This window comes from Coenobita brevimanus, chromosome 88 (assembly GCF_032717465.1).
Source record: "Coenobita brevimanus isolate Jiangsu-jjx chromosome 88, ASM3271746v2, whole genome shotgun sequence".
NCBI lineage: Eukaryota > Metazoa > Arthropoda > Malacostraca > Decapoda > Coenobitidae > Coenobita > Coenobita brevimanus.
This window is the reverse complement of record NC_137041.1, coordinates 21,549,550-21,577,445: the sequence shown is the minus strand read 5'-3', so window position 1 is coordinate 21,577,445 and position 27,896 is coordinate 21,549,550. Positions and strand designations below refer to the sequence as shown.

At 40.4% G+C, this 27,896-nt stretch overlaps 1 protein-coding gene across 1 annotated transcript in view; it reads right to left on the bottom strand.

Annotated features, from left to right (window-relative positions):
* LOC145411233 (uncharacterized) overlaps positions 1–23,344 on the bottom strand; it is a 74,452-nt gene extending 51,108 nt beyond the window's left edge. The window contains exons 1-2 of the mRNA XM_080281298.1: positions 23,273–23,344; positions 2,922–2,946 (exon numbers count right to left, since the gene is read on the bottom strand). Coding sequence (XP_080137424.1) covers positions 2,922–2,946; positions 23,273–23,344 — 97 coding nt within the window. The remainder of the gene's footprint in view (positions 1–2,921; positions 2,947–23,272) is intronic.
* Positions 23,345–27,896: the final 4,552 nt, after the last annotated feature.

Here is a 27,896-nt window from a genome sequence, read left to right as displayed (position 1 = left end):
TACTGTAAGTGGCTGGGAAATTCCTGGGAGAAGGAGGGATGTGAGAAGAGATGAACAGTAGTGTAGTGCTGCTGGAGTTCACCGGAGCGCCGCTCTGGCACCTCAAAATTGGACAGTTGTTCATGAGAAATGTTTCTCCTGTTAACAAATAAAATCATGAAAAATAAATTGGTTAACACCAAAATGATATTAATTTTGTAACTAATATTGGAATGATAATTTTTCATGCCAAGTACATTGTACACTTTAATTAGTAAACAGAAAATAGTGTAATCGTGTGCATAGCGTACATGTGTGTCTACACTAACACGTACACTTTTGGTGTACCGTTGCCTTCTCTCGCACTCGCAGAGTGGGACAAAGAGTTGCCAATTTAAGTGTTTTTTTTTCCGCTAGGTATTTACCGATTTTTAGCATTAGATTTTTTTTTCATTTGGGGTGGCTAAACACCAAAAGGGCTAAAGCATATCTTATTTTTCTTAAGTAGCATTTGTTAACTTCGATTGACAAATATTTTTTTTTTATATTTAGTGATTTTTAAAATTAAACACAGATCTAATAATGGCTTTATATTTTATGCTACATGTTGGGAGTCGCATTTGCGACCCCATTGGTATATTATGTATACGAGTATATATATATATATATATATATATATATATATATATATATGTATATATATATGTATATATATATGTATATATATATGTATATATTGTTACCGAACAGAGAAAAATAATGTACACTTTAAGTGAGAATACTAAAAGTCACTACTGTCCCGTAAAGTTCCAGGTTCAAAACAAAAGAGTTAGGTAAAATTACAAGTTAAAGTTTAATGCTCAAACTAACAACAAAACATTCAGGACTCATAAGGATAATGTAATGGCAAAAAACAGGTTAAATATATGGTTAACTGCAATAGCCTCTATTAACACGAAATTAGCAAGAGTAAATTTATCTAAGTCAGCCCTGATAAAATGAAAATACACTGGGTAATGCTCAGTTAATGCAAGATAAATTATTACAGATACAAAATAATATTAATGATGGCTGACAATAAGAACCCTACATAAATTACAAAAAATTCACTAGGCCCACAAATTAAACTTATGCTATACAGTACAAGAAAAAATGCAACAACAGTTATACTCAAATTACACAGCTGCTAGATGGTTGGAGACTTCCTGAGCACTCACAACAATAACTGTACAGGGGAGGACAGAGATGTGGACAAAATGAGGAGTAGATCTAAGTAGCAATGATGCAGAGACTGAGCTCATTATATAGGGGCCAGCAGAGCTTGATACAACTTGTAAGAAGGACGCGCAAATGAAGCCATGGGGACAGAGTTGACAATCCCGCTCTGAACAACAGAAAGGACGACTTACTATACTATAATGGTAGAAGGGGGGGACTGAGGCAGAACACTCTCGTGATCAAACAGGCAGCACATTGTACGTTAGAATTACACAAAGGATGATGAAATCACAGGCTATGTAACAATATATATATATATATATATATATATATATATATATATATATATATATATATATATATATATATATATATATATATATATATATATATATATATATATATATATATATGACATTGGAAACAAATATTATTGTCACTGGTTTATAGGAGTTCCGGCACATTAAAATTTGGCACTGCAACACTGGAGAGGAAGAAACCAGTAGGATGAAAGTAGTAGATCCAATGAAGAAAGTCAAAATGGGGAAAGCCCCAGGAATTGAACTAGTGTGTGGAGAAATGCTGTAGCATGGGGGAGAGACTGTAGTAGAATGGATGTGGAAGATGGGAGGAAGGTAGAGTCCTGAATGACTGGAAGTCAAGTATAATTATTCCCTTGTACAAAGGCAAAGGGGGAAAAGAAGTGTGTGGTAATTATAGGGGCATTTGTCTTCTTAGTGTAATAGGAAAAGTATATGGCAGGATACTTATTGAAAGAGTTAGGGAAATAACAGAGGAAGTAGTTGGAGAAGAACAGGGAGGTTTTTAGGAAGGGAAGAGGTTGCGTAGATCAGATATTCATTCTTAGATCTTTAGTGGAAAAGTTTCTAGAGAAGGGAAAGATGTTGTATGTGGCCTTCACGGATTTGGAGAAAGCATATGACAGGGTGGATAGACAAGGATTGTGGAAAGTATTAAGAATATGTGGATTAGAGGGGAAGTTGTTGAATGCTGTGAAGAGTATGAATGAGGAGGCTAAGGTTGCTGTGCATGTGGATAATGAACTGAGTGAATTTTTATATTTGAAGTTTAGGTTGAAACAGGGATGTGTCATATCTCCATGCTTGTTCAATCTGTATATGGTTGGGGTTATAAATGAGATACAGGTCATTGAATTTTGCAGTGGCCCTAATGAGAGAGGGCAGTGTTTGGAAACTCCCTGTACTGTTGTTTGCAGATGATGCTGTGTTGTTAAGTGGAGACGAAGGCGAGCTGCAAGGCTTGATGGATGAGTTTGGGAGAGTGTGTAAGAAACGGAATCTAAAGGTGAATGTAGGGAAGAGAAAAGTTATGGTCCTCTAGAGAAGTGAAGTCAGACAGTGAGATTGGATGAGGAGGATATGGAAAATGTGAGTACGTTTAAGTACTTGGATAGTGTGATGAGTAAGGGTGGAAGTTTGTTTTTTCTTGGTAGGAACATTCTCTTATAGGCTTCTGGTATTTGGTTTCTTCTTCTTTGCATAAAGGACAGGACACAAAAATGCACTGAAATATACGCACGTTAGGACGCTAAAAAATTTACACATGAAACACATTCACCCGATTACCTGTGCATACACATATATGGGTACAAATGTACATATGCACGATCATTACTCATAGAGATGTACTGTACATCTCTCTCTCTCTCTCTCTCTCTCCTGCTGCCACAATCATATACTCACCTGCTGAGAGTCCATATGGGTCCTCCTGAAAGTAAAGTATATAGAAGTGTCAGTCAACCATTTTTACATTTTAATAACTCTTTCTATGAAAAACACTAGAATATGTATATTACTTTATATAAATATATATACCAACTAGTGATAATTATAATACCCTTTGAGGTGTACAGGTCTGTTAGTAACTTGCCATAGTCCATATTATTTATGCATACAGTAAGTGATCAGTCTATGCTCCTCAGTCATGAAGGTCTACTGGATCGGGTTTCATGCTGCCACACTGGACAATATCAGACACTGTTGTACGGTCTAGGTTGTATATTACTGATGTGCTACGACATAATGCTTGTTACTAGGGTATGTTTTGAGAAAAAAGGGAGTACCATGTTATGTTTGACTTGGTAAGTGACTCAGAGTGTAGTGAGCTGAATGTGTGTACCAGTCAGTGCATTTTTTATGGCTAATGCTTTCTGAGAGTTAGCAGTCACTCAACAACTGGGAGACTTTACCTGATGGAATTTAACCAACTTGTCAGCCGGTTAGCCAAAGTTCTTACGGCATACAAAAGATTGGGCAGCCTCCTTACTGCTGTGTCACGCCGCTTAGCTCAGCGGATTAGAAGGTGCCAAAATAATGTAGGCTACTGTAGTGAACTGTATGTAAACAATATAATGTGATATGCTACATCACTCCCCCTCTCACAGAAAAAAAAAAAAAAGAAAGAGAAAAAATCATATATATGAGAATAAACAAACATAAAACCATAGGCGTAGACTGTAGCACCAGTCGAGCAGGGCAGTACTCCCAAGGTGGATTGAAAACTGATGATAGGGAGAGCTGGAGCTCCCGTTTCATCAGCCCTTAGGACCAGTTCCTGACCATCCCCCTTTGCTGAACTTTTTCAGTGTTTCAGTTACACTAAGAGTAGGCTAGCATGCTCTCCAATACAAGTTTCTCTGTCAACATCAATCTACAAACACAGTACACACTACATGTCATTTTCAAAATTACAGAAAAATGGCAAACTATGACCATGCCTCGGAGTCCCTGGGGGGTGGGGACCATTAATGCCCCCACCATCCGCCCCTCTCCCAGTGATGACTCTACATGCCTGGAACCACTGTCTCACTTACTGCTTCTTCATTTCTGCAACGTTCGTGGCTTTTCCTCTAACTTTCTCCCTGCTGAACACCACCTCTCCCCCTCTAAATCTCACCCTCTCTTCTTAACAGAGACTCAGCTGTCTGAGGCAACTGACAGCAAACCCTTTTCTGTATCCTCCTACTTTCTCTATACTCATTTCAAAGCCAAAGGTGGCTGTTGTGTATATGTACACAACGACCTATCTCTCTCGTGTTCCTGAACTTGATTCTTTTGAATTCTCTACTCTCTGGCTTCGACTCTCCTGTCATTCTCGGACTAAATATGTCTGTGCTATTTACTTACCTCCTAATTCTATTGACTGTCAAAAACTCTTTGACACTCTTACTTCTGCGATGGAACAAATTCTACCCAATTCTCCTTTCCTCGAAATGTCCATTTTAGGAGATTTCAATGTTCACCACCACCTTCGGCTCTCCTATCTTTTCACTGATCCACCTCGTGAACAAGCCTACAGCTCTTCTATCCTTAATGACCTAGAGCAGCTTGTACACCAACCTACCCGTATCCCTAACTGCCTTGGAGAGAGCGTCAACACACTTGACCTCTCCTATACAACTAATCCTGCTTACACTGTTAAAATTTTCTCTCCGTTGGGCTTCTCCGATCATAACCATACTACCTTAACATGTCCCATTGCTCCGGTACAGCATGTGGACCCTCCAAGGAAACGTCGTCTGTGGAACTTTGGAGCTGTGGATTGGGAGGCCCTCAGGCAGTACTTCTTTCATTTTCCCCCAAATGATTATTGCTTCCATGGCTGGGAGCCATCTGAATGTGCCTTGCACATTACGAAGGTAATTTTCTCGGGCATGAAAGCATACATTCCATTCTCATATCCTTTTACTAATGCAAGAAAGCATTCGTTTAATCACGCTTGTGCTAATGCTGTCCACAGCAAGGAGAGTGCCTGTGAAAGGTACCGGAGCCAACCCACCCCTGAATCACATCTTTTTTATGTTTCTGCCAGGAATCGTGCTAGGTCTGTTCTTCATTCTGCTAAAAATAATTTCATCTGTACGAAATGCTCTCAACTCTCCAACTCGAATTCTTCCTGCTCCTTCTGCCACCTTGCCAAAAACCTTTCTGACAACTTTACCTCATCATCCTCCCCTCCTCTTTTCTACTCTGATGGCTCTATAGCTGTTTCTTTTACTGAAAAAGCAGATCTCTTCACTGAAACTTTCTCCTCCAATTCCACCTTAGACAATTCCGGTGCTGTTCCTCCATCACTTCTCCCCTCCAACTTCCTCATGCCTGACATTAAAATTTCTTCAGCTGATGTACAGTATTTTCTGCTATTACTGGCCTCAATACTAACAAGGCATATGGGCCTGATGGAGTCCCTTCTGTTGTCCTCAAGAACTGTGCATCTGCGCTTACACTCTGCCTACGTAAACTCTTTCGCCTTTGTCTGTCAACTTGTACCTTTCCTTCTTGCTGGAAGTTTGCTCTCATTCAGTCAGTGCCAAGGAAGGATGACCATTCCCAACCCTCTAGCTATCGCCCAATTTCTTTAGCATCCTGTGTCTCAAATGTTTTCGAGTCTATTCTTAACAGAAAAATTTTGAAGCATCTTCCCTATCACAACCTTCTTTCTGATCGTCAGTATGGGTTCTGTCAGGGATACTCCACTGGCAATCTTCTCACCTACCTTTCAGACTCCTGGTCATCTTCCTTTCTGGACTTTGGCGAAAGCTTTGGCATTGCACTTAACATCCCAAAGGCTTTCGATCGAGTTTGGCATAAATCTTTAATTTCTAAACCGGCCTCTTACAGTTTGTATTCTTCTATCTGTGCTGTCATCTGTAGCTTCCTTTCTGGTCGTTCTACAGCTGCTGTTGTAAACGGCCATCGTTCTTCTCCTAGATCTATCAACAGTGGTATTCCTCAGGGCTCTGTCCTATCGCCAACTCTCTTCCTTTTATTCATCAATGATCTAAGCTTTACATTTAACCCTATTCACTCATACGCTGATGCTTCAACTTTCACCTTTCCATTCGGTTTCTGCAACGTCCATATCAGCAGTTACATCAGCAAACAAGGGATGAGACTATGGCATACCTAATGTCTGACATGGCTTGTATCTGACTGGGGTAATAATAATCTTCTTGCTCTTAATACATCAGACTCAGTTTTTACACCTATCAACCCGTCAAAATCGTCCACAGGAGTACCCACTTATGTTTAATAATATCCAACTCAATCCTGCATCATCCTTGAACATGCTTGGGGTTTCATTCACTCGGGACTTATCTTGGAAAGATCATATTGGATCTCTTGTAAAATCTGCTTCCAAGAGATTGGAGTGTGCTAAGCTGACTCTGTGCCTTCTTTACTGCTCCACAGTTGTTGACTTTATACAAGGGTTTTATTCACCCCTGTTTAGAGTACAACTCTCATGTGTGGGGAGGCTCCCCATATACAGCTCTTCATAATACAGTGGAGTTAAAGGCTTTTCGTCTCATCAACTTTCCTCCTCTTACTGGCTCCCTTAAACGTCTGTCTCTTCGCTGCACTGTTGCCTCTTTATCTCTTTTCTCTCGTTGCTTCAGTGGTCACTGCTTCTCCGAACTGTCTGCTTGCATCCCTTCACCTCTACGAGGAGTGCATAGCACCTGTCTAGCAACAAACTCTCATCACTTTTCTGACCAACTTTCTAATGCAAGAGTTAACGTCACTCCCAGTCCTTCATATGCAACAGGTCAACTCTGGAACTGTCTCCCTCTGTCTGTATTTCATACTTCCTATGATATCCAGTCTTTCTAACCCTAGAACACAAACCCCGGGTGAATTCCACCTGACCCACATGGCGTCATTGCCATTGTGTATGGTTCCTGTGCTCCCATGGTTACCATTCCTCCAGTAGCTTCATTTGGCAGCCAGTTGTATATGGTTCCTGTGCTTCCATGGTTACCAGTCCTCCAGTAGCTTCATTTGGCAGCCAGTTGTATATGGTTCCTGTGCTTCCATGGTTACCATTCCTCCAGTAGCTTCATTTGGCAGCCAGTTGTATATGGTTCCTGAGCTCCCATGGCTACCAGTCCTCCAGTAGCTTCATTTGGCAGCCAGTTATGGTAGAGGAAGGATACACCATCATCATCTTCACGTGGGTCTCTGCTGTAGGCCTTGGTTCGTATGTGCAAAGGCTGAAAACCAAAGTGAACATCGGGTTTCTACCACAGCAGCAGGGGCATAGCAACCCCTTCAGTGGTATCCCAAAGGACCTGGGAGGACGCGGGAGGTTTTCCAAAGGCGTATGCTGAATTTTTTGGGTGGGTGATTTTTTGGTGAAACAGGCCAAAATTTCCCTACTTTAGTCACTATTTTTATTACTCATTTTCCACAACAAAGTGATGTGATTTTCAATCCTTTGTAATGTTAACTTAAAGTTCAAAGCCTAAAGTTCCTTCTTGTACATTTATTTTATCAAAGCTTTGTATTTAGTATTTTTTTTTCCAATTTTCCAATTTTGGGTGAAAAACACCCGGGGTTTGTGATAGTGTTACTAGAAAGAAGGGTTTGTGTTCTAGGGCTAACGCAGTGTATCCAGGCATCTTGAAATGAATGGATCTCGAATTTTGCCCTTTTTTGTATTGTTTTTGTTTTTTTCTTGGACGTAACTGTTTTGCAGACTCAGCCTTTGGTTCCTTGTTCCTTGCATTAAAAAAAGGGCAATGCTACACTGTTACAACCCTCCATCTGACCAAGCACAAACCCCCGACCTCCCTGGATACATAACCAAGTTCATAACGGCCCTCACCCCCTGCCCCAGTCTTTTCTTATAAAAGTGGGCATAAGGAGAACGCCTTGAGGACACAGAACCTGGCCCCTTCAGATTCCTTGCACAGGTTGCATTGAAATCTCTGTTTTTTTTTTTTTTTTTTTTGTTCATTGTCATTATTAAAAACAAATACTTAAGATACAGTATTCTACCTGTCAAAAGGCACCAGTTCAGTATTAGGCACATAACTTTGTGAAATTTCATGATTCGATAGTAAATACTTTGTGGGTCCTGGCCCGGAAATTAAATCTCTATGTCCAGCCAGCTGCCCAACTCTACAGTTGGACACCTATTGTTCCAAGTGATAGCAATACCCTCCTCTGACTTTGCCAGGTGGAGTGTAAAAATGAGCACATTGCTGTAATACATACTGTTTTAAAAATTCTAATATGGGTACTTAGAATAACAGAATTTGACATACCCATAAGATAAGGCAACTGGGCACTTAGTGGGGAACTGGGCACACACTTGTTATTTGCAAACTTTTCTATATAAAACCTGTAAATCTTCAATTTTCTTAACTCTTCTGGTGTTATCGTATAGCTAAGTCCCCCAGTAATAACATCTCAAAATCAGCAATTAGAAAGAGGAAAAAGTTGTCCACTGACTCTTGCATACGAGTGACGTTTACAAGAAATCGAGAAATTGCCGAATCCCCAACACTGGAAACACTAATGGTAAGGTACCTAGGTTAGAAGTTAGCCAGAGAACTCTACTTAGGCTCATTTATTGGATGTTATCAAAGGTCGGATGGGAACTACTGTAGTACCATGTTTCTACAGTTAAAAATTACCGGGAAAAGGAAAGGGTAATTCAGGGATGTAACTGGGCGCTTTGGGGAGGGGCAACTGGACACATTAACTAATCATCATTATTTAGCTTCTAAATATGCATGAAAGACTCCTTGTCGTATATTGCTATATTGCTAAGTCTCAGGGATGCACCAGGCTCTGAATCAAAGAGACTATTTTCTCATCAGCCCACAGAACCACAGTGATGGTGCCGAACTCCAACATCCTGAGCAGCGGGAGTACACCTGTTTATCCTGCTAACCATAATTTCACCCAACCCTTGAAAAAAACAACCTAACCTATTCTAGAATCCATAAACTTCGACTAGAAACGTTTCTAAGCTTGTTTAAGTTATTGTATTAAATGTTTCCATAGCATCAGTCTATGCTAGAAACAGGTGTACTCCTTGTACTCAGGATTATACCTTTTTAAGGTCCTCTTTATATACTGCCATGTTTGACATGTAATGCCTGAATAAGTTATTGTATTTAGTAGTAGTCAACTGTAATGATACCCTTTATACAGTCACTGAAGTTGCAATTTTTATTTATGTGTTCCATGATGATCAGAATCTTTTGTGGTATTGTACAATTCAGGCACCAAGTGTTAGAATTGCCTATTTTTGCTACTGAAATCTTAAAACAGTAATACCTGCTTAAGTTTATGTTCTTTAGTGGCATTCAACAGTAATGAGCACCTTCATACTGTAGCACCAGCCGAACAGGGCAGTACTCCCGAGGTGGATGACAAGCTGGTGATAGGGAGAGCTGGAGCTCCTGTTTCACCAGCCCTCAGGACTTGATCCTGACCATCTCCCTTTGTTGAACATTTTCAGTGCATTCATTTACATAGAGAGTAGGTCAGCATGCTCTCATAATACCTCTACCTTCAACTGTCTGCACCACACTACACGCGCATAACATATCATACCTTCTATTTACTCTCTTTAGCAATGGCCGCTGCAATGTTACTATCAAATGAGGTGGTACCTTGGATTGCCACCACCGGCAGGGTAGGGCTGGTGGCACAAGGTCCTCCCGGTCGCCATCAAGTGACTGTGCTGGCAGTGACTAGTGCAATTTCCAATGATGTTCGTCAGCGGAGAAGTGAAAGTGCGGCCTTATTCATCACCAACATATGCGCCCTTAGCACAAATTTAAACTCAGTTCATTTTTTCCTTCAATCCATATCCCCTCTGGCCTTTTTCCTCACAGAACCACAAATCTTACCCTCTACTGATATATACCCATTTTGTTTTCCCGGTTACCATCTCCTCACAAACTTCCGTAACAAGGGCGGCACCTGTTGTTATATCAAATCCCAATATGCAGTTGACACAGTTATAAACTTCACTTCATCCTGTTTCGATTACTCATGATATAAACTAAACTGTCACAATATTGCCAAATATATCTGTGTAGTCTATCACTCCCCCAATGCTTCTTCGGAACCCAGTGTATTTGATTCTATATCCACACAGTTGAGTAACCTTAACCTTGCCCTTAGCACTCAAATTACCATTTTGGGTGATTTTGAATGGTTATTGAATTCTGCCAGGACTGATGATGCTGGTCTAGAGTGCAAGCTGTTTGCAAAATCATTTAATCTTACACAGCTGGGAAAGCAACCAACCAGAATACCTGATAATCCTGACCATAATCCCCATCTCTTGAATTTATTGCTGACAAATAATCCAGATCAATACAGGATAGAGGTACTGTCACCACTTGGATCCTCTGACCACAATCTCATCAAAGCCTCATTAGTTAACCCCTGTACACCTCTCCGTTCTGAACCTGTCAGGGTGATCCGATGGCACTTTCATGGGGCAAACTGGGATGGATTTAGAAATTATCTTGCTGACATTCCATGGCAGTCTTTCTTCTCTAGTGATCCCAATTCTACCGAGTCCAACATTTGCGACTTAACACTAGGTGGTATGGATTTATTCATACCAAGTCAACAGTTCAATAAAAGATCGAACTCACAAAAATGGTTTGATGGCAACTATGCCAGAGCGACAGTCCAAAAGTCATTAGCATAAAACTCATACTTAAAATAAAAAATATCTGAATCACTCTCTCAATTTAAAATTGTACAAATCATGCAAAAGTTGTAATAAATCTAACTAAATCAAACTTTCTTCACAAGCAAGCATCAAAACTACTTAACAACCCTAGTGACAATAGAATATTCTGGTCAACTCTTAATTGTTTCAATAACTTTAACAAATCATCATCCATTCCCCCATTGAAATCTTCAGATGGCAACATTACAAATGACCCACGTGGGAAAGTAGATATCTTTGCCAGTACCTTTGCCGGAAACTCTACCATAGACGATACCAGCCAAAATGTCCCAGTACTGGAACTTGATTCTCCCGAAATTGCCCCACTTAAAATACAGACAAGATACGTAAAATCCATCTCAGACAGTTTATCCACCAACAAAGCTCCAGGCCCAGATGGAATTCCGCAAATTGTTTTGATAAATTGTTCCCCTGAACTTGCCTCTGTTCTAGCTAAATTATTCAGACTATGCATACGTACTTCTTCATTCCTAAATTCATGGAAAGAAGCCAATATCCACCCAATTCTGAAGAAAGGAAGTTCTTTTGACACCTCTGATTACAGACCAACAGCAGTCACATCTTCTCTTGGTAAGGTATTTGAAACTTTAATTAATACACACATTGTTAAACATCTTGAATCCAATAACTTAATTACTGATAGACAATATGGTTTTCGCCACGAAAGATCCACCATTGATATACTCAATCTCCTAACTCATACCATCCATCAATCAATCGACCTACATGGAGAAACTCATGCAGTAGCCCTCGACATTTATAAAGCTTTCGATAGAGTATGGCACCGTTCCCTACTGTCCAAACTCCCATGCTATGGACTAATGTCTTTTGTTCTTTTGATCTCATATCTCAGTGACAGGAAAATAAGAGTAAAAGTAGATGATGTATATTCCAATTTCCACTCAATTAACACCGGCGTGCCACAGGGATCAGTTCTGGCCCCAACCCTGTTCCTGGCTCATATCAATGATCTCTTATCTGTCTCCCACAATCCCATACACTCATATGTGGATGACTCAGCACTACATAGTTCATTCACACTCAGACACCCATTTACCAAGTTTAATATCTCTACCCTTTTCTGTCCAGCTCTCTATTGCAAGAGTTTACCATTACTCCCAGTCCTTCATTTATGCAACAGGTCAGCTCTGGAACTGTCTCCCTCTGTCTGCATTTCCTGCTTCCTATGATCTTCAGTCTTTCAAATGCAGTGTGTCCAGGCATCTTGAAATGATCGGATCTTGATTTTTGGCTCTCTCTTGTATTTTGTTTTTCTCTCGGAACAGTTTTGTGGGCTCGTTATCTTTGGTTTCTTCTTCCTCACATAAAAAGATAAATAAATAAAATAAAAACCTCTCAACTCAGTACAGCCATCTCCATAAATCAAGACCTATCTATGATCAGTGAATGGGGACAAGGCAACCTTGTCTCATTTAATGCTAGTAAAACTAAATACAGTAATCCCTGTCCTATCCGGATGCCCACTTTCCGGACATCCCCACTTACCGGATATTTTGGTCCCGGGATCCAATATTCCCCAAATGGGCCAAAAACCGCCAAAAAAAAATTCAAAAACCGACTTTTTCCTGCCCGTAATTTGAACTTGGCGTGTGAGACGCAGGCCAGCTGTGTTTTGGTGTGTCGTTCCGTCGCTGTCCGCTAGAGCCCCCCTGCATCCTCCCCACTTACTGCCCTTCTTTCGTTGTGTGTGCACGCTTGTCGTCATGGCCGCCCATGTGCTCGCTTTTGTGGTGGTGCCTTACCTGCTGCAGGCTCTCCTGCTGCTCTCGTACCTCTTATTAGTGTGTGTGATGATGGCCCCACTTTTTGAGAAGAGGAAGAGAGTGGTTTTGACTCTGGAGAAGAAGAGGGAGATATTGAACAAGGTGGATGCGGGATGGTCTTCCTCACGCATCCTTCGTGAATTCAACCTGGCCTGATCTACTTTGTTTGATATCAAGAGATCCCGAGATAAACTCATGCAGTACATGGCTGACTTCTCGTTGAAAAGCAAATGCAACATGGAGAGGAAGATGATGTTTACTCCCAAGTATGCTGAAGTCGACCGCTCCATATTGATTTGGTATCGACAGCAACGTGCTGCTGGTGTGCTGGTGTGTGGCACGGAGCTGAAGGCTGGTGCTGAGAAGTTCGCAAGGCTTCACGACGCCCCAGACTTCAAGGCATCCGAGGGTTAGCTCTTTGCATTCAAGTTACCATATGACCTTACCAACCTTAAGGCTCATTGCAAAGCTTTGGACGCCAACGAGGATGGAGTAGACGAGTTTTGGCACAAGGTGAAGCACTTGATCAACAGGGAGGGCCTCACTCTCAGTCAAGTCTACAACACTGATGAAACTGGTTTATTCTATCGCTCTTTGCCTACAAACACTCTAGCCGAGGAGACGGAGAAGCGTGTACCTGGCCGCAAGCTCTCCAAGCAATGGATATCTGCTCTGTGTTGTGGCAATGCTAACGGCATGCACTGGCTTAACCCCGTTATCGTTGGCCGTGCAAAGCAACCTCGATGTCTTCGTGGGGTGATGGATGTCCTTGCTGTAGTCTGGTACCACTTCTTGAAGGCATGGTTCACTGCCCACATCTTCAAAGACTGGTTCCACCGCCATTTCGTCAAGGAGGTCATCCATTACCAGATGGAGAAACTGGGAATCCCATGCGACCAGGTAAAGGCCCTCCTCCTGGACAATGCACTTGCTCACCCGTGCGACAAGGACTTGGTGGCTGAGAATGGCAGCATTAGGTGCATGTTTCTGCCACCTAATACTACTGCTCTCATCCAACCAATGGACCAAGGAGTGATCGTGGCAACGAAGAGGCTGTACCGAAGGAAGTTCCTGGATGAGGTGATGGTTGTTCTCAAGGATGAGGACGAGCGCAGGGAGGGACGGGACACGCAAGGCCAGAGGACATTGGAAAACCTTCGCTGCTACAACATCAAGTCTGCCATTTACAACTAGGCCAGTGCATGGAAGGAAGTCACTGTCAAGACTCTAGAAAATGGTTGGTCTCGTCTGCTTCTCGGAACGGATGTGGAGCATGATTTCCTAGGTTTTGACGTGGATGACTTCCATGCACGTCTACATGCGGATGGGGGCAATGTTGATGTGGACAAAGTGCGTGAGTGGTTGGATGACGACGAGGGCGATCCTGTGTATCAGACCATGTCTGATATCGAGATCGCATCTTCAGTTGCAGGTGTCAGTACCCAGATTGAAGATTCCGACGAGGACGGCGACAATGATGTGGACTCCTCTCTGCGTGACACTACTCCAGCCATCCCCAAGCTGAGCACACTCTGGGAACACGTAGAGTTCGTTCTGGACTACCTGGAGCACCAGGACTGTGACAGGGAGATGGGGCCCTTGGGACTTGTGGAGGACGTGCGCGCTTTCAGGCAGAGCATAATTAATCGTCAGAATCGTCATTCCTTGCGTCAATCAACCATTGACAGCTTTTTCAGACCCGTGACCCCCGCTGTGCCCAGCCCTGGCTCCACTCCATTGCCTCCCAAAGACAGGGTCTCATCCTCCGAGCCACAGCCCAGCAATTCAGGCACGGTGGAGTCACCACTCGACGTTAGTTCGCGCCTCTCTTCAGAGTCGTCTACAGTGGGTACACCATCACCACGCCCCAGCGATGCACCCCTAGGTCACCTGCAACAGCTACTCTCAGACTCTGACATTGATTAAACACCTAGAACTTCTCCACTAGACCACACAGGAATTTACAATGTTGTGCAGTGAAAAAAAAAAAAAACAGTGCAGAGTGTTAAGAAATTAGAATTCTGAGTGAAAAGACAAAGATTTAATAGACTTTCAACGTAACGTAAATTAACTAGAGTGTGTTATGTTTAGAAAATGGATTTTTGACGGCAAAGACTTTAAGTGGAGAGTGCAACACTTATTTCATTAAGATACAATGGAGCACAAAATAGAGTGCACAGTGTTAAGAGAATGGAATTCTGAGTGCAAAAGACTAAGTTCAGTGCAAGACTTCATGGACAGTGTACTGCAAGTACTTCATGAACTCCTTCTTACTGTCAGAGTCTGAGGAGGCGGGTTATTTATCGAGATGGCCAGGGATTTGCTGTAAATACCCAGAATGTTTCATATTGTACTGTATTTTCCATACTGTACTTACCTCTACCACCTCATTTCACTCTTTGATGTCCCTTATTGGTGTGAATAGGGTCTTAGGTGCTATGAATGTGCAGTAGGGAGGTGTTTTTCTGAGTTAGGCTAGGTAAGGGTCCATAACTACCAGTCCAGGAGCCAGGGACTTGTTGTAAGTACCCAGAATGTTTAACCTGCCCCATCCCGACCACTTTTCCACCACTGACACCCCCCAATCCAGACCATTTTTGGAAAATATTTTTTTTTGGCTCAAACCTCCGTTTTTGGTGAGAAACATCGAAAATTCATAGAGAAGTCGCTCACCTGAGGTTTAAAATACTCGATACAGGTAGGAGTACCTCCTTACCTTACTGGGTTTTCTAACAGGCTTGCACCAAAGAAAACGAGTTCTATGGGAGGATAACTGTTTCTCACCACTCATAAACAGTATTTATTTATTTACTTGGTACGAATTTATTTGTAGTACGAGAGTATATTGGTTTTCAAGCAGTAATATAGGGATTATAAGCATTGTTTCACTCACTAACTCATCATCATACCTGACTTTTTTTTGCCACATTACCTGATCATCATTTCTGACTGTTTCTTCCTCTAATGCTATGTAAAGTTTGTCCTCCACATTGTCATTGATTGGGGAATCACTCTGGCCCTGAATTTCATACCGTGGTATGACATGGCTTTACTGGCCAGGTCACTGATAACAGGTGAATTGCTGAGACAATGGCGTGCAGGGGGGGGAGGAGGTTATGCTGGGTAAGGCATTGTCTCTGCCTGGCATCTTGTAGAGGAAGGTGTCACGTGTATACGTACCAAAAATCACCCGCGAAAATTGAAAATTGTGCAAATTAGGGATCTTGCAATTGATTCACGTTTATGTATGTCAACGGGATTGGCAGTGACAAAACGTGTGGATGTTAAAGAACGTCGACGGGACGCCGCGGGTTAATATTGTATAAACTCACCTCAAAAACCTCATTTTATGGTTCTTTTGCATTTATTTCAGTCTTTTATGTCCCTTATTGGTGTGATTTGGGTCTCAAATAGGTGCTATTCATGTCCAGAGGGAGTTGTATGGGTGTTTTTCTGAGTTAGGGTCCATAAGTACAAGTCCAGGAGGCTGGGGCCCACTATCCGAACGGGACCACTTTCCGGACATGCGTTTGGCTCTATTACATTGGATAGTGGAGGGATTACTTATATAATTTACTAATAGACAGATATTGCCAGATTCATATATTACCTTCAGTATATACTACTAATATTCCCATCTCCAAAAGTATTGAAATTCTCGGCGTCTCACTTAACAATGCCCTCAGCTGGACCTTTCATGTCAGATCACTTGCTAAAACAGCCTCAGAGAAACTTGGATTATTGTACAGAGTCCGTAATTTCTTCAATGACGAGCAGTTAGCTATAATTTATAAGAGTCATGTGTGCTCTCAGCTTGAATATTGCTCACCCTTGTGGAATGGATGTGGAGAGGTTGCATTAAAACAACATGACAAAATTCAGAACAAAGCTGTTAGAATTATTAACAACCCTGCTATTACAAATAAACTACCTCCCCTAAAAGTAAGAAGGAATGTTTCCTCCCATGCATTATTTTACAGATATTTTTATGGCAAATGCTCAGACAAAGTTGCGTCCATGCTGCCACCTCTCCATGCCTTCCCTCATGCTACACGGGCATCTGGTAGTGCTCATGACTGGAATGTTACTCAGCCATATTGCAGAACTTCTGCCTATCAGAATTCTTTCATTCCCCATACTGCATCTCTTTGGAACTCGCTTCCCCAGAGTTGTTTCTCTCCTAACTTCAACCCACAGCTGTTAAAGTCGAACTGTTATAGATATTTTATGAACAGAGGACACCAGTAATCTGATGTATGGATTATTTTTTTAAATTCATTTGTTTCTCTTTCCTCTGTTCTGTTATTAAAAAAGAAAACTAAAAAATAAAAAAATAAATAAAAAGGTCTGAGTGCCCGATCACCCCATTGCTCAGGGTAAATGGGCACCCACCTTGTCTTGCTTCGAAGCAATTTTTTTTTTTTTTTTTTATCTTTAAGTATGTATCTCGTTCCAATAGGTAGCCCTAAATGAGTCCTTTAAAAATATTTCTCACTTTTTCATAGTTCCTGCCGATCTGTATAATACTGACAAAAAGAGGTATATATATATATATATATATATATATATATATATATATATATACTGTATATATACTGTATATATATATATATATATATATATATATATATATATATATATATATATATATATATATATATATATATATATATATATATATAATCATTGTTATATTGACCACACAAACTTTCTTCCAATACAAGGCTGTAATGAAAGATAAAGCACAGATAATGGCCAAATTTTCGAGGAGCAATATCGGGAAGTTGTGACACATTGAACAACTTGTTAGAAAACACACTGAAAAATATTAGTCTTTTCTAAATAGGCTACTGCACAGAACAAGTAATATTATGAATTCAAAAAATGGGAGGGGATGCCTCGGAGGACGAAAAGAATGTAAAAATATATATTTGCACAGTACTGTACTCTCTTCACTTGAATTGGCCTAAAATTGTTTCCTCTCCATCTTGAATAACTCGGAAAGAAGTCTTGTGAAAACGGGTGTACAGATATAGTATTGGCTAATTAACCACAGAAGTGTGGGAAACGATATGAAACGGGAGGAAAAACTCTGCAAAACTAGAGCGAACAAACTATAAACTCAATCAGGGACAAACGTTCGCCTACCATTCTACTGCGTCTATTTCATACTTGGGGCATGCTCGTTACTTTCCTCCCTGACGCGTCATATCAAAGGGAATCACCCATGGACTGAGAAAGAAACCAAGCCTCTTTCAGCTTAAGAACATCAGGCAACAACAGGGAAGACCGATGCAGAACTGAAATGTTAGGCGAATTTCCGGCAGTATACAGTACAACGAGTAAACATGCGAAGGCAAACCCTGAGCGATATTTTCAGGCATTTTTTTCCTGTTGTTGATACACAACATTACTCATAACACCCATGCTTTTGTGACTCGCTGTCGGCTGAAAGATGTTGGCTCCAACTAACGTAGAATGACGAAGTTTTACCAACCGCGACAGGTTTCATAGTGACAGCATTAACACTCAGGTTTCTATGGCTCGTTCCTAGCTGAGTTAAGTCGTGTGGTGTTGGCAGGAGAACATTATGTTAAAAGACTCAGCCATTAGAGGGTTAAAAGCCCACCAACAGATGAACATCTGTTGAATTTTAGCTTTAAGTCAGCAGGCAAATAACAGTAAATTTTATGAAGTGACTAATGGTGTCTATTTGGAGAACACTCATAAGAGGGAATATTTTTTAACACATGTAATCTTGCTCGGATCAGTTTTTGCAAAATCTTACAAACTAATTTATTTTACAGTAATATAAATGGGTGATTTTGGATATAGCCAACATAGTGCTATAACTTTGGTTTGGTGAGGTTGTGACTTTATTAGCCTCATTTCCCAAGCCTGCTTCTGAAGCCGTTATCATAAGAACATAAGAACATAAGAAGAGAGGATAACTGCAGTAGGCCGGTTGGCCCATGCTAGGCAGCTCCTAGAAGAGTAACTGAACTACTAGAATGAGATAAGGACAGCAAAGAAGAAGGCTCTCCCCCGCCCTCCAAACCCTCCAGCCGAAGCCGGCAGGAAAAAGTCAGAAAGAACACCACGCCGTATAGAAAAACTGGCGTGGACATTTTACAGGAAAGTGTGAAAGGAGAATAGAGACTATCATAGTTTAACCTGAAAGGAAAATTTTTTTGAATTATTATTGGTTATAAGATTTTCTTTATTCTATATCCACCCCTTATTTGTCATATGCTTATCTAGCCTATGCTTGAAACTCTCAATGGAAGAGGCAGCAACTACTTTACTAGGTAGCTTATTCCATTCGTCTACTACTCTATTACCAAACCAATTTCTACCGATTTCCTTACTGAAACGGAATTTTCCTAGTTTGAAACCATTATTTCTAGTTCTATCCTGTATGCTCACTTTAAGTACCTTGCTAATATCTCCCTTATTTATACCATTCATCCACTTAAACACCTCAATTAAGTCTCCCCTTACTCTACGCCTCTCTAGCGAATGCAGACTTAGTCTTTTCAGTCTGTCTTCATATGACAGGTTCCGGACGTCATGTATCATTTTAGTCATTCTTCTCTGTACATTTTCTAACGAATTAATATCCATTCTATAGTAAGGACACCAGAATTGTACTGCGTAGTCTAAATGTGGCCTTACTAATGCTAGATAAAGTTTTAGTATTACTTTAGATGATCTATTGCTCACGCTTCTCGAAATAAATCCTAGGACCCTATTTGCTTTATTTCTCGCATTAATGCACTGTTGTCTAGGTTTAAGGTCGTTACTAATCATAACTCCTAGATCTCTCTCGCATTCCGATTTGCTAATTTCTTTGTTATCTAAGCTGTATTTAGTATCTCCAATGGTCTTGCCTACGTTAAGTACTTTACATTTTTCAACGTTAAATTCCATTTGCCAAGTTTTAGACCATTTGGACAATGTATCGAGGTCTTTCTGTAAGTTATGGCAATCGTCAGTCGAGTTAATGATACGCCCTATTTTTGTATCGTCGGCAAATTTGCTGATGCTGCTATTGACTCCTAAGTCTAGATCATTTATATATATGATAAATAATAAGGGACCGAGTACTGAACCCTGTGGTACACCGCTAGTTACTAATCCCCAGTCCGACTTAGTTCCATTTATTGATACTCTCTGCTTTCGTCCTTTCAGCCAGGATTCTATCCATTTTAAGATATCGCCGTCTATACCGTGTGCTCGAACCTTTCTAACTAACCTTTCGTGTGGGACCCTATCAAAAGCTTTACTAAAGTCCAGATAAATAACATCGTAAGCTTTATCGCTATCTACTGCCTCATAGACCTCCGAGTAGAATGACAACAAATTTGTGAGGCAGGATCGTCCTTGCCTGAATCCGTGCTGACTTTCGTTTATAAGATTAAATCTTTCTAAGTGTTCTCTAATCTTATTTGCCAAAATTGACTCTAACATTTTTCCTACTATTGACGTTAGACTTATCGGACGATAATTCGACGCAGCTGATTTATCACCCTTTTTAAAGATGGGCACTACGTTTGCGGTTTTCCACGCCTCTGGAACTTCTCTTGAACTTAAAGAGTCATTAAATAACGTTAAAAGTGGCTGACATAATTCTTCTTTGGTTTCTTTTATAATTTTTGCATATATATCGTCCGGACCTGGCGATTTTTGAGGTTTTAACTTATTAATTTCTTTCAATACGTCCTCCTTACTAATGGTTATTTTACTAAGAATATTTTCCGTATTCTCATGGTAAATATTTGTTGCTTGAGGGACCAGGCTTAGATTTTCCTTGGTGAATACTGATATGAAATAATTATTTAGGATGGAGCACATTTCTTTATCTTCACTGGTAATGTCACCTGATTCTGTTCTGAGTGGTCCTATCCTATCTTTATTTTTCGTTCGGTACATTTGATAAAAACCCTTGGGGTTTTCTTTTGATTCACTGGCAATCTTAATTTCATAACTTCTCTTTGCTTTTCTTATCTCCCTCTTTACTTCTCTATTTAAAATTGTGTACCGGTTACGTAAGTGTTCCTCTCCACGTTTTATTTTTCTATATATTCCTTTCCTTTGGCCTATGAGAGATTTTAATCTGTTGTTTAACCATCTAGGTTCCGAATTATTAGTTCTACACGGCTTTGAAGGAATATATCTATCTTGGCCTCCGTGTATTATATTTATTAACTCGTTATACTTCTCACTGGTTGAACGTCTGCTTGGTACTGTAGCTGAGTTAATTTCCGTCACCTGGACTACATTCCTATCTACCACCTCCTCCCTCACAGACACCTGACGGACATTCCCAGGTGTTTCCTGCACCTGACCTATGACCTGGGATTCCACACTGACCTGGCATTCCCTCCAATAGCTAATCTCCCTGTGGAATACCGTTCGAAAATAAGCTCTTAAGCCATCGAAATCTCCTAGACGAAAATTAGGAACGGTGGAGGTATTTTCAGTGGAACAGACATCCCAAATAAATTTGAACTTAATTTCTTCATGATCGCTATTACCAAGTCGTCCACCAACCTCTATATCGCTAATGATATTTTCTTTATTAGCTAAAACCAAATCTAGTATATTATTACCTCTGGTGGGCTCCCTTATATACTGATAAAGGAAATTATCCTGTACTACCTCTAGAAATTCCTCTGACTCTGCATCTCCTGTCTGAATTCTCCAATCTATCCTTGGCAGATTAAGGTCCCCTACAATTATTACTAAGCTGGACTGTGATGCTTTCCTCATTTCCTCCCAAAGGTATTTACTATCAGCTCTACTTAATTTAGGAGATCTGTAAATTGCTCCTAAGACTAATTTCTCCCTATTGCTACTAATTTCAATCCAGACACTTTCTGTGTCCCTATTTACTTTAATGTCTTCTTTATTATAACAGATTAATGAATCCTTTACATAAATAGCTATCCCTCCCCCCTTTCTTCCCTGACGGTTTGACACAAAAATATTATAGCCTTTTATCTGATATTCTGCTAAAAATTCTCGAGTGTCTGTATTCATCCAAGTTTCACTAATAACGGCAATGTCTATTTTCTCTGTACAAATTAAAGCCCTCAGTTCATCCATTTTATTACGTAAACTCCGGCTGTTTGTGTAGTACACTTTCAGATTATTACTAGTAGTTATGCCTCTACCTTGGCATTTGCTGTTATTTATTTTATTACTAACTGGGAAACTCTTTACTTTACTAATATAACAATTTTTTGTACTATCGCTTATCGCCCTTCTATCATCGCTTGTTCTATCATCTATCATCGCCTGCTCAATTTGAGGTGCCTGAGTGGATGTATCTACACTATTGGTTGAACTTTTGTTCTTAATTTTGCAAGTATCGATGCATCTATCCAAACATGGTAATAATGATTTCTGAGTGTAGTTGCTGCATCTTCCTGTACACCTACTTCTCAATCTCGAAAAAATCCCTCCAACTCCCTATCTATCATTCCAGCTAAAACAGTAACTCCCTGCCTGCTAAGATGAGTCCCATCCCAACTATACAAGGCACTCCGTCCATAAAACCGGTCCCAGCTGTCTATGAAAGGTATTGCATTATCTTTGCAATACCTTTCAAGGCGGCAATTAAACCCTATTGCCCTGCTCAACCATTCCCTTCCAACCCGCCACCTTGGTAAAACACCAAGCACTACAGGGGTTCCTCCCCTCTCCCTAACCTTTTCTAACATCAACTTGTACCTTTTCCACAGTACCTCACTCTTACGGCTACTAATATCATTGCCTCCTACACTGAGGCACACAGTGGGTTTGTCACCACTTTCCTTTACGATATTTGAAATTTTTTCTACCACATTAGCCACCCTGGCCCCTGGAAGACACACATGTTTAGCGAGTGGAGTATACATGGCCCTGTTCAGATATCTCACCTGAGAGTCTCCAACAACAACAACATTTTTCTTACCTTTCTTGTTCTGTTTATACTTACCTGTACTGGAAGTTCTCTCACCGTCCTTCTCCTCTACTTCCCTCTCTGCCTTCCCTTCACATTCGTCCCGTAGTGCGTCGAATGTATTAGTTGTCTTCGTCCCGTAGTGCGTCGAATGTATTAGTTGTCTGATGAAGAAGACGTAGGGTAAAGAAATTTATTATGAATTTACCTGATACTAGAAAAATATGTTTATGAATTTATTTACGGTTAAGCATATTATTAGTAATATGATACTTTCTAATCATAGATAAATATGTTAAATGTTTATCTGAGAAGAAATACATGAGAGCAGGCAAAGGCGTAGAAGATCAGAGTTTACCATCAGAGAAATTACCAATATGCCGGGAATCGAACCCGGGACTCTCAGGTGAGAGCCAGGCAGCATACCACTACACCACGACCTGGTCGTGGTGTAGTGGTATGCTGCCTGGCTCTCACCTGAGAGTCCCGGGTTCGATTCCCGGCATATTGGTAATTTCTCTGATGATTTTTCCTGTGTAAAAAATACAGGTTCTCTCTTCATCAGAGTTTACCTTGAAATAGGCAAAGGTGTTTCAGATATGAGTTACTTTGAGAGTAAACAAAGGTGTTTCAGATATGAGTTTCCCTGAGGGTACACAAAGGTGGTTCACAGATGAATTATTTTGAAATTAAACAAAGGTATTTCAGATATGGGTTACTTTGAGAGAAAGCAAAGGTATAGAAAATATGAGTTTACCTGAGAGTATGGAAAGGTGTTTCAGATAGGCTATGAGTTTACCTTGGAGCGGACGAGTGTAGATGTGGCGAATAAAGCCAGCACCAGCACACACACAGCCAGATGAGCCTTCATCCTGTCCCTCAGCACTGATACCAACACCTGTGCCTCTGGCTATTTAAGCAACCTGACCCTCATTTCCCTACCTCTCCCCCCTTAATCCAGCCCCCTCCCTGTCTTTTCACACTGGTACCCCCATCCTTTCTCCCCACACCGTAGTCTTCTACCCCTTCCGTTGTCATCTAACTCTCTCTCAAACCCAGTCCTCCACCTCCTCCTCCCTCCTCCCATCTCTTTCTCATTTACTCCACCTCTCTCCTGTTCTCTCACCCCCCCCCCTTTATTTTTTCCTCACTCTTTCTCTATTCACACTACCTAATGCCCTGCCCCTGGCCATCCCTCACCCGAGACCCCTACGCCTTCCATTCTGCCCACACTGTTGGTCCCCCAGTCTCCTTTCCCCCATCCTAATCCGCCACCCCCTCTTCTACCCTCTCCCCAGGCCCGTCCTCTCTCTCTCTCTCTCTCTCTCTCTCTCTCTCCCTTCACCCAGTCCTCACTCCCTACACCTTACACTTTGCCTTTAGGCACTTGCATTGCTTTGACGCACTTGATTACTCTGGTATATTTTCTATTGAGCTTGTGCTGTGTGTGGGCGTTCACCATCCACTCACATATTGTAGTGATATCTGTTGGGGATTCTACAATGAGTGACAAGCCATGTGGTTCCCTATTCACGAAGTGTTCATCTGTTACCTAGAAGGTCATATATCCATTCCTGCTAGTCTATATGTTAGTTTGTCCAGAAGATATATAAAAAATAATATTGATGGATTTCCAAGCAATTTTGTGACGAGGATTATGGGCCAAGGAAGAGTTTATTAAATATTGGTAGTGATCTGAGTTCGAGTCCTTGTTCAGGATTGTTTTTTCTTTGTTTTTCCACAAGATATCTCAAAAAGTTATTGATGGATTTCTGTTACGAAGACTGCATAATTAAAGTAAAAATAGGAATTTATGCATTAACTAATATCTAAGGTTTTGTTATGTGTGAACAAACCAAATAAATGTTAATTTCATTAGCCATTTTTGGTTACTTGTGCCATCGCTGAGAAAAGCAACAAAAATATAAAATAAAAGAGTGGGGAGAAAGAAGAAATAAAACAGAAGAGCACCATTAATGACGATGCAGATCCATGGATATTCAAGACCATTTACTTTTTCCTTCATTTCTCTTTAACAGGATGTTTTCTTCACAAAATGTTAGTGAATAAATGAAATATATTCATCTTAATACCTGTATATTTACTTTTGTGAGATAAATACATTTTAATAAATGTGCGAAGCTATTATTTTTCAGCTGTAGCCATGAAATACTTTTTGTATAATGGTATGGCAATATAGAATACTTCTCTCATACATTCAGCCCAGATTGGCCTTTGATTCCATCCGTAGAGGATATTACTCACTCACTCATTCCTTGTTTTGTTTTTTTTTCATTGGCCTCATTGAGACTACAGATTTCTTGACGGTCTAGCCATGGTGTTAAAGCCTGAGAAGTACTTAGATTGGTAAAATAAGTCAAGAAACAAACATGTACACCATATACGCGGACCCCTTGCTTTACTCTTTCAGTAAATTTAAGAATATTTACCTGTCTATTTATATCTAGACGCCTAAATCCAGTTAGGGATGGCCACAAACAAATCGCCTCCATGTCGCCCTGTAAACTGCCATATCGCTGCCCTCCTCCCAACTTACACCCCTCTATACTCCATCCTTCCATCTCATCCCCCATCTCCTCCCGCCCCACCCCACTCCACCTCAGTCACATATACTTTCCTAGTTAGTCTCACTCTTCAGCCTCTCTACATGGCCAAACCACCTCACAGTATTTCATCTAACGCTTTCTCCCTCATCCACACTCACGCCAGAACGCTCCTTCACTTCCTCATTTGTCAGTTTGTCTTTGCCATTACTTCATAATGCTCCTTTCAGATAACTATTTTCCACTGCTCTCACTCTTGACTTGTGTCCTTCCAGCAACGCCCAAGCTTCGCTTCCATGTCTCAGAGTGGGGATCACAATACTGCTATGCAGCGACTTTTTTACTTATATACTCAGTACCCTATTTCTTATCACTGCTTCCAATGAATCAGCAACCTTTTTCATCTTACACTTCATACTCCAAACTTCCATCTTTACACATCACAGTACCTAGGTACACAAATGCACCCACGTTTTCCATTTCATCACCATTCAGCCTCACTTTGCATTCAGTTACTTTCTTTCTCTCGAAGACCACAACTTTACTCTTCCCTACATTCATTCAATATTAAATTCTGATTCTTCCATACTCTGTCATACTCATTCACCAAGTCATGCACTTCCTTTCTTCCTCACTTCACAATACAGTATTGTAAGCAAACAACAAAACCGAAAGCTTCCAAACATTGTACCTCTCTCATCTGGGCCGCTTCAGCATCCACTGCTGTACCTTGAATCTCTTTTATAACTCCATTCACATACTAACTGAACAGTCATGAAAACATGACACATCTCTTTTTCAGTCCAGCATTCTGATAGAAAAATTCACTTAGTTCGCCATCCACACACACTGCAACCCTAGTGCCCTCCCATGAACTCTTCACACTATTCAACAGCTTCCCATTTACTCCATATTTTTTATATTTTCCACGTACCTTGTTTGTTGACTTACGCTTTCTCCAAAACAACAAAGGCTGCATACAACTTCTTTCCCTTATCTGGAAACTTTTCCACTAATTACCTTAGGATGAATATCTGATCTACACAACCTCTTCCCTTCCTGAAATATCCCTGTTCCTCTCCAACTAATTCCTCCACCATTTCCCCAACTCTGTCAATAACTATCCTACCATATACTTTTCCTGTTTCAATAAAACAAATGCATCTGTAATTAGCACACACTTCTTTTTCCCCTTTTCCCTGTACAGGGAAATAATCCTACCTGGCTTCCAATCTTCCGGGACTCTGCTTTCAATTCTGGACAAACTGCACATCTTCCACACCCATTCTACTACAACATATCTCCGGTGCTTCAGCTTTACAGAGCATACTTCACAGGGGCGTAGCCAGAAAGTTCACAAGGTGGGGAGGCGGGAGAATAATATCTATAGATTCTTGAAAAGGTGGTGGGAGGCAAGCGAAGCGAGCTTATCCAGCAGTGGGGTCTGGGGGGACGCTGCAAGTTCCCCAGTGAAAATTTTTTTAAATTAAGTACTTTTAGGGGCTTTATGAGGCCTATGAAAGTATGTATTGGAATATTTAGATAACTCCTTATAGTGAAAATGACGAGAAATAGAGCCAGAAAATGACTTTGGCTGAAAAAAAATAATAATAATAATGATCCTTATGGAATAAAAGGACAGTAATACATCTTGGAGTCTCATGTGCATTTTCCTCGCCTTTGAGAGCATTATTATCTTAGCTAAGTTAGTGCTAAGTTAGTTGGAACCAGGAAATGCCAAATTAATCTGACAAAAGGTGATAACAAAAACGTATCACATATCTGTTCTAAAGGAAAGCAATATAATTTTAAATATTTCACAAATCTCTTGGTATCTCAGGACTCAAGTATCATATATTAAGAACCACTTCCATAGTCCATACATCATCTATAACTATAAATGTGACATGCATTGGAATTCTACCTACTTGGATAAAATAAAAGGGTAAGCCTTTAATATGTGTTAAATTACTAAGACTTGTTTCCTATTTTAAATTGACTCTATTAAGAAAAAATATATATACACTCTCTCTCTCTCTCTCTCTCTCTCTCTCTCTCTCTCTCTCTCTCTCTCTCTTTCCCTCTCTATCTCTCTCTCTCTCTTTCTACCTACCTACCTGATTTCTACTTTGATCACAGGTAATTAAAGCTCTAGCACTCATTCGAGCTGATCGTTTTCATACTTTGAATAGATATTACTTAAGAAATCATAGTTATGATTGATTTAACTAGAAGGAAACGCTGATTAACAAAAACGTAAGATATTGTCGAACTCAAAAAATGTAGTTTCATTCATACTGGAACGCTATAATCGTTATATCAACTAAAATGAAAAATAAAACACCAATTCTAGTTACATATATATGCTCTCAGCAATTTTGCATGCCAAGAACAGTAGTGTATATTCATAAAAGGAGATTCAGTAGTGTATATTCATAAAAGGAGATTCAGTAGTGTATATTCATAAAAGGAGATTCAGACTTCTTGCTTTTCTCTTTGAGAACCGATCCAGTATAATGTCTGCATGACGCTGACTCACCACGATTCTCTCTCTCTCTCTCTCTCTCTCTCTCTAATATATATATATATATATATATATATATATATATATAAATACATAAATATATTTATATATATATATATATATATATAAGTGTGATTTAATTATTTATTTATTTATTTTTTATTCATATATTATTGAAGATTTATCGTGATTTTTTGTAGCCCATAAGATTTCAAGACCCTCCAGGGGGTGGTGGTAGCCTCCTCGTCCCCCCTCCCCCTCTTCGCTACGTCCCTGATCCTTCATCAGTTTGTTGGGCTTTCCCCATTTTGACTTTCTTCATTGCTTCCATTACC